Source organism: Salmo salar, chromosome 25 (genome assembly GCF_965601325.2).
Source record: "Salmo salar chromosome 25, fSalSal1, whole genome shotgun sequence".
Classification (NCBI taxonomy): domain Eukaryota; kingdom Metazoa; phylum Chordata; class Actinopteri; order Salmoniformes; family Salmonidae; genus Salmo; species Salmo salar.
The window spans coordinates 32,249,567-32,262,138 of record NC_138315.1 but is presented as its reverse complement, the minus strand read 5'-3'; the positions used below and the strand labels follow the sequence as shown (position 1 = coordinate 32,262,138).

The 12,572-nt window shown below is 40.1% G+C and overlaps 1 protein-coding gene across 1 annotated transcript in view; it reads left to right on the top strand.

The window, feature by feature from the left end:
* Positions 1–4,254: 4,254 nt before the first annotated feature.
* The window catches only part of xpo4 (exportin 4), a 46,454-nt gene continuing 38,136 nt past the window's right edge, over positions 4,255–12,572 (top strand). The window contains exons 1-4 of the mRNA XM_014174045.3: positions 4,255–4,353; positions 6,099–6,204; positions 6,984–7,125; positions 7,254–7,392. Of these exons, the coding sequence (XP_014029520.2) occupies positions 4,288–4,353; positions 6,099–6,204; positions 6,984–7,125; positions 7,254–7,392 (453 nt within the window). The 5' untranslated portion in view covers positions 4,255–4,287. The remainder of the gene's footprint in view (positions 4,354–6,098; positions 6,205–6,983; positions 7,126–7,253; positions 7,393–12,572) is intronic.

Below are 12,572 nucleotides of genomic sequence, written 5' to 3'. Positions count from 1 at the left end.
GGGTGGCTACTTTTAAGAATATATTTAGATTTGTTTAACACTTTTTTTGGTTACTACATGATTCCATATGTGTTGTTTCATAGTTTTGATGTCTGCACTATCATTCTAAAATGTAGAAAATAGTGCAAATAAAGAAAAACCCTTGAATGAAAGGTGTTTCCAAACTTTTGACTGGTACTGTATGTATTATTGGTACATTTTAATGCATCCTAATGACCACGTGTTCATTTGACCATTTGATATTATGCTTGTGTTACTTAATTGTGTTGTGTTATGCAGTGGAGCACTGCTCAATGCAGGAAATGCTTTATTTTCTCCAATATCTCTAAACTATATGCTTTTTGACAATCAGCTATTGATGCAGTCTTGTGTGTCCAACTGAATACCTGTACAACAGTATTCCATATTTGATTGTTGTACTGACTAGGAAGGATTAGGAATTTGCAAGTTCTGCCTTATGTCAATTCCTATACATTGAGTGCACTCATATCTCAAAGATCAAATTTGTGACTAAATGTAAGTGAGGGGAATATTTTAAACAATTACAATTGTTGTTTAAATGTGTCAATAGTGTTTTTGCTCACCTGCATGAAAAAATGAATTGAAATTTACATTTTTAGAACGTGCCTCATGCTTTTAGGATTGGGCTGCAAATTCACTTCATTTGATCATCGTTGTCAACGCAAGTAGGATTGATTACCAATCCACATTCACCGGGATGGACTACTCAGTGAAATAGCTTTATAGAGAAACTGTGCTCACCAAGTCAGTTTTCTAGTGTTTGTGAGTGTTTGTGTGTGAGGTGTGCCCTGGATGACGTGTCTTTTCCCTGTATCTGAGTTTTGAAAGTGATGACTGACAATCTTTGACTGATTTGAGATCTAATGTGGTGACTCATGATGTAACTTACTTGTACCTTTTTGTATTTTTACCCTCGGGAGTTTCTCATGTCTTCGATCCTCCTTAATGTATAATACAATTCTGTTACTCTTGAATATATATATTTATACAGATATACATACTTTTTAAAAATCTTTATTCTTTTGAATTTCCTCTGAGCTAATGTTCAAACATCCTTGTCTGCAGTATTATAGACAGTATAATTTGGACAACATATATATCTCCTTTTTTACATATGTATGAATTGAGAATTTGTAAAAATGCTTTCACTGTCCTCACGTGTAAAATATATGTATAAATTAAATTAACCAGTTTCGACTTGTGTTGTAATTTCTAAGCCCCATAACAATGGTATGTCTAAATTAATAATACGATTGATTCTTGTTGGCTTTGAATATTAGGCTTTAACAATTTTTGCAGAAAATGTAGATGTGGTTATTACACTGTGTACAAAACATTAGGAACACCTGCTCTTTTCATGACAGACTGACCAGGTGAATCCAGGTGAAAGCAATGATTTCCTATTGATGTCACCTGTTAAACCCATCAGTGTAGATGAATGGGAGGATACAGGTTAAAGACAGGTTATTTTTAAGCCTTGAGACAATTGGGACATGGATTGTGTATGTGTGCCACTCAAAGGGTGAATGGGCAAGAAAAAAGGACATTCAGCCAACTTGAAAAACTGTGGAAAGCATTGAAGTCAACATGGGCGCATCCCTGTGCAATGCTTTCGACACCTTGTAGAGTCCATGCCCTGACAAATTGGAGCTGTTCTGAGGGTGTTCCTAATTTGTAAGTCGCTCTGGATAAGAGTGTCTGCTAAATTACGTAAATGTAATGTTTGTACGCTCAGTGTATGTCTGTGTTGATTTGAGAAAAGTGAAACACACTGATCAGTTAATTTATTTTTTTACTTTTACAGGAATTTGTCTTGCATTCAAGAGCACTGAGATTAAACAACAGCTATATACACAAACAAGCTGTGGGTTTACAGTAGTTATAGCACATACAGTACATGATAAAAACAGTGCAAAGTCACAATGTCCACATGACTCTTCTTTCAGTCCCAGGCTACTTAAAAGTGCCGATTGCATGTTGTGCAGTTTACTGCTCTTAGGGATTAAAGGGTTCAGAGTCGTTTGTCCTAGCCATGGGGATACGGACACTAGGACTAGTTCTTCATTGGCTTTGCAGTTCTACATTGGGGTCTACGTGAGCGGGGTGTGTGTGTGGAGTGTGACAGGTCCACGCACATCAGCAAGATCGACAGACCATACTGAATGTGCAAAAGAAAAGAGGACAATATTCAGGGTAGAGTTTAAGTGTTGTTTTGGGTAGTTTGGGGTTCTTTTGGGTTTTGTAGTAGCTTAGTTGCTTGAAAAAGCACAGGCCCCTTCATTATCGACCCTTTGTGCCTACAACATCAAGGAGCCTTTCCAGACTCTGAAGTCAGGAAAACCGAGTTTGGTGTCAGCCAGACTAGTTCTGTAGGGTTGTTTGATGTAGCTGTTTTGGGTAGTTGTGCATTTTGGGGTATTTGGGGGGTAAATATGTGTTGTTTTGGGTAGTTATTGTTGTTTTGGGTGGTAATTTTGTTTTTTGGGGAGCATTGTAGGTAGTTGTGGGTTGTTTTGGGTAGTTTGTGTTGTTTTGGATCATTAGAATGACCCCTGAGAGTTTAAATTGGGACAGGAACATGTATACAGGGAGCTATACAAGTACTGTATTCTGTCTGTCTCCAATATTATCTATTATTATGTTTCATACGTTGAATGTGTTGGAATTGGTGCCAAACGTTAATATCCACAGAGAACAACTTGTTGATAGGATGTATTTTTCAACTCTACTGATCGTACTGTTCATTACCAGCAGATAGAAACATAGACTGTGACATGCATTTTTTCCTCACTATAATATTTATTTAGAAAATACAAACAATACATTGACGAGAGTGTTCAAATATAGAGCTGAGCATTATTTTAGTCAGTTTCAGATTATAATGAAATGCAACAAGATATTTTCACACAGAGAACACCTAGAAAGAGGTTTGGTAATAGTTGTAATTTTGTAATTTCATTGTGTGGGCTACCTCTCTGAAGGTGTTATAAAGGTTGAGCAATATTTTTTGATGAAACATGGTTTCCATTTAATCAATGGTAAGATGAGCAATACAGTCAAATATTCAAATGGGTGTTGATTACAACTTAAATCTATGCAGGTTATTCATCTTGGTTGAAAAAGGTTTATGTGTGGTAGATGGATAAAAATTCTGATAACTGTAATTGCAACTTTTTACCAGCAGAGGAAGTCCAGCACACAGCCTGTCCTTCGCCACACAGGCATTATATTCAGGGAGAACTAGTTATCACCAACAATAATTATGTACGAATTGATTACAATGTCAAAAATAAATATATTTAGCCACTATGAGGTATCAAATACTTATCTTACAGAAGGAAACAATCAGATAGAACAATCAGAAGTCATACAACAGATAACAGGCTGAAATCGAATGGCAACAGATGATGTTGCGGGCTCAGATTAGGACATGCACACTCCATTTTGGACATAGGCTTATAACTGTCACATAGTTCAAAATACGTAGTATTTGGACATAAGCCTATTGCTGTCACATTGTTGTAAAAAACGTGGCCACATATTTTCTAATAACTTGCATATCTCATTAAAATAATTTACATCATAATTTAAAGCTATAAAATCACATGTAACACAATATATTTTCTATGATAGGCTAGTGGGGCAAGGAATGGCATTTCCATAAGGGCAACATTACTTTTTTCCATAAGCATATCATTTGTGTCCTACGCTATGACAACCATAACATAAACAACAGATTAGGTCCTCTGGGTTTATGATCAATCATCCAATAATTGATCATAAACCCAGAGGACCTATAATTTATGATAAGGTAAAGGTAGTAACATAGATCTCTGGTAAGTAATTTATACATTCTTAATAAATAGGCCTAATGGGGTATAGTTTAGTATTTATAGTTACCACGTTTATCAAAATTGTACAAATAATTTTCTAGTCAAAAGTTGAGTAAAAAGCTTTCAATCAGACATTTTGAGATGAGGATTCAAATGATTTGTGTTAATTTTTTTGGTGAGATCTATGGTGGTAGGAATAGTCACTAAAAATGTAGGTTTCACAGCATATCACGTTTGCAAGCGTCCTTGGCTTGTAAAAACGAAGACCCTTAACGCTCAATATTTTATGGCTATCTATTTCGATTACATAACCTCCAAAGAGTCACGCACCATCCTAAAACACACTGACAAGAGTGTCTGTTCATGAACTCATTGGCTCCGAGTACCGCTTAATCCCACAATGCAGCGCATGGCGCGTCATTGAAGAGGGACCATGATGGCGGCGGTCGGTTCACCAGAAGTGATTTCACAGCTGGAAAGCGCTGCCAAAGTTTTAATGGTGAGAAATATAATCTCATTTTTGGGTGTTTTTTGGTATGTGCTTTGTTCTGGGTTTTACTGAGAGTTATGAGACGGGGAGCGATTTAGCGGGCACAGTTATTTCTCTGAGAAAGGATCGCGATGCGTGGCGCAGTGATGTCTCCATCCCGCAAAAAATCTAGGATAGCCATCATCCCCCAAAAGCCACTAGCGATATGTGACAGTGTCTTGTGACAATTTTTTCCTAAAAACTTAACTAGTAGAACACACATGTTTACAGGGACCCACACACTTGTTTAGTTCGTTTTATACAATATGTAGTTGTATTTCTTCCACAATAGACAGTTCGGTGAGCATTCCCATTGCACGGCGTCGTTAGACACTCTGTTGATTCACCATGTTCCATAGCTAGTAGTTACTGACTTTACCCTCGACCTGTGGCCAACGTGATGCATCAGTCAAGTAGGGCGCTGTCTCAACTCCCTGAATAAATCATAAAGCCCAGTTTTAGTAAAATATAAAAGTCATATATTGGAAACAATTAGCTAACCATGTGTTGGCTAAAAGTTATTGGATCATACACTTGGTCAAGCACCATGCTTGGGGGTGGGTATAATTTGTGGAACGTTCCAACAGGAATCTGTTCCAAAAACGTAAATAACAAGGGTGCTAACAAACAACGCATACAAAGTTGTATAGCGGCCGAATAAGATACTGGGTAGAGAGTGGGCTGTTTCATTAAGTTTTCACTTCATCACGTTTATTCCGAAAAATGTCTCTGGTAGCCTATGGACAAACTTTACGAATAAGCTACGTGGTGAGTTGATGCCTATTCGGCAGCTAGTTAGCTAACGTTAGGTGAATTGATCGTGCTACTTTGTATGCGTTGTTTGTTGGCAACATTGTACTTTACGAAGTTTTTGGAACAGATTCCTGATGGAACGTTCCACAAATAATACCCACCCCCATGCTTGGTGACGGAAGTGCTCTGGGGAGCTCGTGCCCGTTACCTTGATTCCCTCTCATTCGAAGAAATCATAACTATTTGGCCAAGTTAGTTATATTCGATACGTATTTATTTATTACTACTATTATAATCAGACCTCACTAATAGTGTTTTGTTATGTTTCTGCTCTCCAGAAATAGGCTGATGTTTATTAGACATGAGTTAATGAAGAAGTGTATTGAAACTCCAGTATTTTACCCTTATGCACCTTTAAGGTGCGCTCGACTATTCCCTTACAACACTGTCCAGGTTATAATGGGTTAAAATTTAGTTCCAAAACAAATGTCAGCTCGTGTGTGTGTGTGTGTGTGTGTGTGTGTGTGTGTGTGTGTGTGTGTGTGTGTGTGTGTGTGTGTGTGTGTGTGTGTGTGTGTGTGTGTGTGTGTGTGTGTGTGTGTGTGTGTGTGTGTGTGTGTGTGTGTGGTGTGTGTGTGGTCGGGGGAAGGGTTGGGCATGGGTAGGAGGGTTGGGGGAAGGAAGGCCCTGTCGTGCCTGTGGTCAGGACAGATAAAGGGTCTTTTTCTCCTGCTGGCTGCTGAGTCAGAGAGCTGCTTTTACTGCAATTAGGCTTTACCTGGAATGTGATTTTCCTGCAGAGCTGAATTATAGCCACACTCCTTGGCTGACTGCTTGTGTATGCATAGCTGTCCATCTGTGGGAATAATTTAAAGTGGTGTGTGTGAGACTTACTGTACGAAGTTTAGATATGGTGTAATAATTGACTGTACACTAATGGTGTGTGTGTGTGTGTGTTTTAGGCACCGCCGTCCATGGTCAATGCAGAACAGAGGCAGCATGCAGAGCACATATTCCTCTCCTTCAGGAAGTCTAAATCACCCTTCGCTGTCTGCAAGCACATCTTAGGTAAGAATCACTATACAAATGCTTCAAAACACTCAATGTTTGTTTGTTTGTGTTACTTAGTGTTTGTGTAATCTGCTGTATCTCCTGAGATTGGTTAGTAGTTTCACTGTTTTTTGTTTTGTGAACTCATTAACTTATGTTTGAGTGTGCTGTGTTTTCCCACAGATACATGTGATACTGTGTGTGTGCTATGTGCATGTGTGTCCAGAGACCTGTAATTCTGTCTCTCTGTGATTAATCTCTCCCTTCACAGCCTCCACAGAGACCTGTAATTCTGTCTCTCTGTGATTAATCTCTCCCTTCACAGCCTTCACAGAGACCTGTAATTCTGTCTCTCTGTGATTAATCTCTCCCTTCACAGCCTTCACAGAGACCTGTAATTCTGTCTCTCTGTGATTAATCTCTCCCTTCACAGCCTTCACAGAGACCTGTAATTCTGTCTCTCTGTGATTAATCTCTCCCTTCACAGCCTTCACAGAGACCTGTAATTCTGTCTCTCTGTGATTAATCTCTCCCTTCACAGCCTTCACAGAGACCTGTAATTCTGTCTCTCTGTGATTAATCTCTCCCTTCACAGCCTTCACAGAGACCTGTAATTCTGTCTCTCTGTGATTCATTTCTCCCTTGACAGCCTCCACAGAGACCTGTAATTCAGTCTCTCTGTGATTAATTTGTCTCTCCCTCCAGAGACCTGTAATTCAGTCTCTCTGTGATTAATTTGTCTCCCTCCACAGAGACCTGTAATTCAGTCTCTCTGTGATTCATCTTTCCCATCACAGAGACCAGTAAGGTGGACTATGTGCTGTTCCAGGCGGCCACAGCTGTCATGGAGGCGGTGGTACGGGAGTGGATCCTGCTGGAGAAGGCCAGCATCGAGTCGCTCCGAACATTCCTCCTCACCTACGTCTTACAGAGACCCAAGTAGGCGTGTGTGTGTGTGTGTGGAAGGGGGGGGGGGGGGTGTATGAGTCAGTGTAGAGGCAGCATTCATTCGATTCTCAAGTATGTCGCAATCTCACCTCATGCAGTCTCTCCTCTCTCTCCCCCAGTCTGCAGAAGTATGTCCGGGAGCAGATCCTGCTGGCTGTAGCCGTCATAGTAAAGAGAGGTTCTCTGGACAAGTCCATCAACTGTAAAGGCATCTTCCACGAAGTCAGCCAGCTCATCAGCAGCGGCAACCCCACAGTGGTAAGAAACACAGGCCTGATTCGGAAACTCATCCCCTACGCAACCGAGACATGTATTCTTGACTCCACTATGATTATCAAAGTCCTATCACGTAATATGTCAAACATAGAAAATATCATTTCCGGTATGGTGACCGTGAGGTAGTCAGTTGAAGGTGATCCGTTTGGCATTCCATTTCTTTACTAAAATATGCCTCTTAAATAGGAAAGAACTCAACTCTAAAGTCAAGAAATAACTGAAACGTTATGTTGGTAACTGCATGTTATGGAAAATACTATATAGAGAAATGGAGACAAACAGCGAAACACAACCATGGACCAAGTAGCTGACGACTCGACTAAAGTGAGTTGAGGCAATACTAACAGAAATTTGCACTGCCAATGACAAACTGTCTAAGCAGATTAAGAAAATATCCGAAGTCCAAAAAATCTAAACTGTTATGACTGGACTGGGCAAACTCGGAGGAGACGGAAATCAGGTTAACCCTGGAGAAAATCGCACAAGAAAAGCTCCAGAAAACCGTGGATTAACAAAAATACATCATTACGAGGCTTACTGAAAGATTAAACGGGATGGAGGACTTCAGTCGCCATTCAAATCTTAGTTTCGTAAATATCCCAGAAAGCTGTGGAACAACCGGAATGGAAAAATTCCAGGAAAAGGTAAAACCACAACTACTGGGCCAGGAGAACTTCACATGGGCTCCCACAATCGAACAAGCACATCGAACAGGCGGGCGAGAGGGGGCACGAGCAGCAAACGCAGCAAATGGGAAAAACGAATCACTTTCCTTCTGGTGTACCCCGCACAACTATGGGTCAAATGGAAGAAAAGAAACATCACACTGAAATTAGCAAAACAAGCTACTCGATTCTTGGATAACCTGGACAAGGAGAACGGTGGAAATGTCAATGAATGAACTCAAATCAAATTTTATTTGTCACATGCGCCGAGAACAACAAGTGTAGACCTTACCATGAAATGCTTACTTACAAGCCCTTAACCAACAATGCAGTTCAAGAAATAGTAAAAAAAAAATAAAAGTAAATAAATCAAAAGTAACACAAGAAAATTACATAACAATAATGTGGCTATATACAGGGGGTACCGAGTCAATGTGCGAGGGTACAGGTTAGTCGAGGTAATTTATAAAGTGACTATGCATAGATAATAAACAGCGAGTGGCAGCAATGTAAATAGTCCAGATGGCCATTTCATTAGTTGTTCAGCAGTCTTATGGCTTGGGGGTAGAAGCTGTTAAGGAGCCTTTTGGTCCTAAACTTGGCGCTCCGGTACCGCTTGCCGTGTAGTAGCAGAGAGAACAGTTTATGACTTGGGTGACTGGAATCTTTGGCAATTTTTTGGGGGCCTTCCTCTGACACCGCTTAGTATAGAGGTCCTGGATGTCAGGAAGTTTGGCCCCAGTGATGTGCTGGGCCGTACACGTTACCCTCTGTAGCGCCTTGCGGTCAGATGCTGAGCAGTTGCCATACCAGGCGGTGATGCAACCGGTCAGGATGCTCTCGATTGTGCAGCTGTAGAACTTTCTGGGGACCCATGCCAAATCTTAAAATCAAATTTTATTGGTCACATACACATGGTTAGCAGATGTTAATGCGAGTGTAGCGAAATGCTTGTGAGGCTCCTGAGGGAGAAAGGGTGTTGTCGTGCTCTCTTTACAACTGTCTTGGTGTGTTTGGACCATGGTAGTTCATTAGTGATGTGGAGACCAAGGAACTTAACTCTCGACCCGCTCCACTTCAACCTCGTTGATGTTAATGGGGGCCTGTTCGGCCTGCCTTTTCCTGTAGTCTACGATCAGCTCCTTTGTCTTGCTCACATTGAGGGAGAGGTTGTTGTCCTGGCACCACACTGCCAGGTCTCTGACCTGCTCCCTATAGGCTGTCTCATCGTTGTCGGTGGTCAGGCCTACCACTGTTGTCGAAAGCAAACTTAATGATGGTGTTGGAGTCGTGGGCGAACAGGGAGTTACGGAGGGGACTAAGCACGCACCCCTGAGAGGCTCCAGTGTTGAGGATCAGTGTGGCAGATGTTGTTGCCTACCCTTACCTCTGTATAGACTACAGGACAGCCTCCCAACAGACAATGTATGACAGATAGGCCACTGGACTATTGAACTGTTTAGGTGACAGAAATTAGGAAAATGATGGACTATTACACCCCACCACACCAAAACACAAAAAAATAAAGGCATGTGTTGTTAATGCCTTCACTCACACACTATTGAAAAGACAATCACAGCACCACTCAAGCGAGCTGTCTAAATGAATAACACTTTAATGACGGTTGGCTATTGAGTCTAAATGACAACCCATTAATTGGTAGGCTATAGCCATAATCTATTTGTTTAAGTAATGAACTGACAAGTGAACAAGACTACATTATGATTTTTATGATTTGGACGATTATTTTTTTAAATAATTGCTCCCCAGCTAATAGGCTACAAAGACCTTAGTGGGTGGGAAGAATTTAAATGGCCCACATGTAAAAAAAGATGCTGAAATTGTAAACACACAGTACTTTTATTTTTGTTGCTCTCTCCCTTTTTTAAAATGGATTTTACTTTTGCCCGAATTAACGCACGATAACGGGGAAATGTATATATTAATTGAAAATGTGTTATTAATGTGGGCAACATGATATCATCTTGTGTTGATTATATTTTTATTCTCCCATAGAAGTACAATAAATAATGGTAATGAATTAGTTAGTGGAATTAGCAGATATGAAACAGACTATCAGTAAAAAAAATATTTTTAAATCCCACTTTATGCTACAAAAACAACTTTAGAAGAGGTTTTAAAAATAGGTTATATTTGACTCAACATTCCATGACATACAGTAAGGCATTGTTGGCAGAGTAGATGGATGCAGTTCAATGCATTATTAATACAATTCACCATTGCATGAATTAGCAGTCCCAAAAAATATTGATTTCAGGTTGTAAATCACAGCTGGTCGTTTACATTAACTGCTTCCACCCATTCGGGATGCAATGTTTCAGTTACAATGACTCAATATTTTGAAAAAAAACCAGATGACTGTAACTAAGGCTGGGAATGTCAATACAATCAAACTAGCAAGGGCAATGATCACAAGTCATGTGGCTAATAGGCTAGCGCACATGTGTCAAGGCCCGTGGGCCGAATAGGACACACAAGCGAGTATAAATGAGTCAGTCAACAGTTGAGTCATCTACTTTATGAAATTACAGCCTGCGCTCGCATCGGTGAATTCAACTTCAATTGCGTTGCTTTTGTGTGTCCTGTTTACAGCGAGCAGGCGAGCAGCGGAGGGAACGTGTACAGACACATTCCACATTCCTAGCTAGGCTACTAAAATGTTGCAGTCTAGCTTCGGTTTGTAAAGCTTGACAATGACTAACCCCCCCCCCCAAAAAAAACCTGCAACAAAACACCACGCAAAGGAGAAACATGTAGGCCTATTACAGCAACATTTGAGCAGTAGCCTAGGCTGGCTACTCAACTACAATACATTTTAAGTGCATCATACAGCAATTCTGCATTCAACGGCACCGCTGATCCATGCAGTGCAAAAAAATGAAAACCGTTGAAATGTAAAATCAACCTATAGCTCCGTTTTTGTTATTTGGAGTTATTAAATACTTTTTGATTAGGGTAGCAGCATATTATGCACATATGCAAGCATACCAGCAAAGACTGGACAAATATTTCTTATGTTTTAATATGTTAAAATGTTATACAGCATTTACCAGTGGCCATTTATAAAGGGACATATATTATTTTCTAATAAAACAATGGCCAGTTATGCTTTTTTTAATGTATAAACAAAACAAATAGGCTATGGCTGGCACTCAAATTTGTTGTGTTTTTTCAATATGACCCGTGCACTGATTGTTTGACACCTCTGGGCTAGCGTATCTATATATGTAGCTAGCTAGCAGCCGGGAGGATGTCATGTCATTGGAGGAGTGGGTGAATGGCCAGCCTGGTCTCATAGACTTGACTTAAATGTAAATCCGGGACACTCAAATGAGTATGATATGTTATGTTTGGTATGGTTACATAAGACAGATGGTTACCTAAGGCTAAAACAAAAGTAGGGTGGTTGGTCGGGGTGGATGGGTGGGCATATAACGCGAATGTTTAGCAACCCAAAGGTTGCGAGTTTGAATCTCATCACAGACTTGAGCATTTTAGCTAATTAGCAACTTTTCAATTATTGACTACTTTTTAGCTAGTTTGCAACTACTTAGCATGTTAGCTAACTCTTCCCTTAACCCAAACCGCTAACCCCTAGCCTAGCTAAGGTTAGCAAATTCGTAACATATTGAACGCTTTGCAAATTCCTAACGTATAATACGAATTGTAATTCGTAACATCATACGAAATGGGTGATGGACATCCACAAATTAATACATATCATAACATATCTACTAAATGTAGTGTCCTGGATTTATGGACAGAATACTACAAAATGCTGAGAGGCGGTTGGAGTGACAGATTTTTTCCCCCCCCATATCATTTTTCGTGGCTACAGCTAGAAATGCAGGTGTCATTTGGTTTGCTAGCAAGAAATATGAATCACTTTGCTTGCTAGCTAGCTATGCTGAACTTGTATGACTGTTATCAACAGTTAGCATATTTTTTAGTTGTCAATCCAATGTATTTGGCATCAATCAAATGGGCGGGCAGGCAAGTTCCCATTCAGTTGTCAAAGCTTGGGTTGGGACAAGCATGCATTGGCAGACAAACTGCAGAAGGATGAGCAGGTTACTATTCCCCATTGTTTATTAGTACAATTTTGAAGGCCAACTAGCTGAAAAAGTTTGAGAGTGTTTATCTAATGTTCCCTCATTAGATTTTTAGCTCATCTTGCTCTGCCTAATATAGGTTGTTGATCTTGTTGATGTGCATAGGCCACTGAGGGAGGAATAGCCTACCATTTCATGGTTGTTTGATCAATATGGCTGTGAAGTTCCCAAATGTAAGAGGACTCTTTTGGCATTTACATATTTGCAGGAATCCATTCAGGTGTATTTTGTCTTCGAATTATCTACATTTGCGCTGTTGCTACTGCCTGCAAACACCGTCCAGGTCATAGTGAATGATGGCAGGCCCATGTGGCAGAAAGCCTATATACAAATATAACTTTTTTGCCTATATTATTTTTGCCTA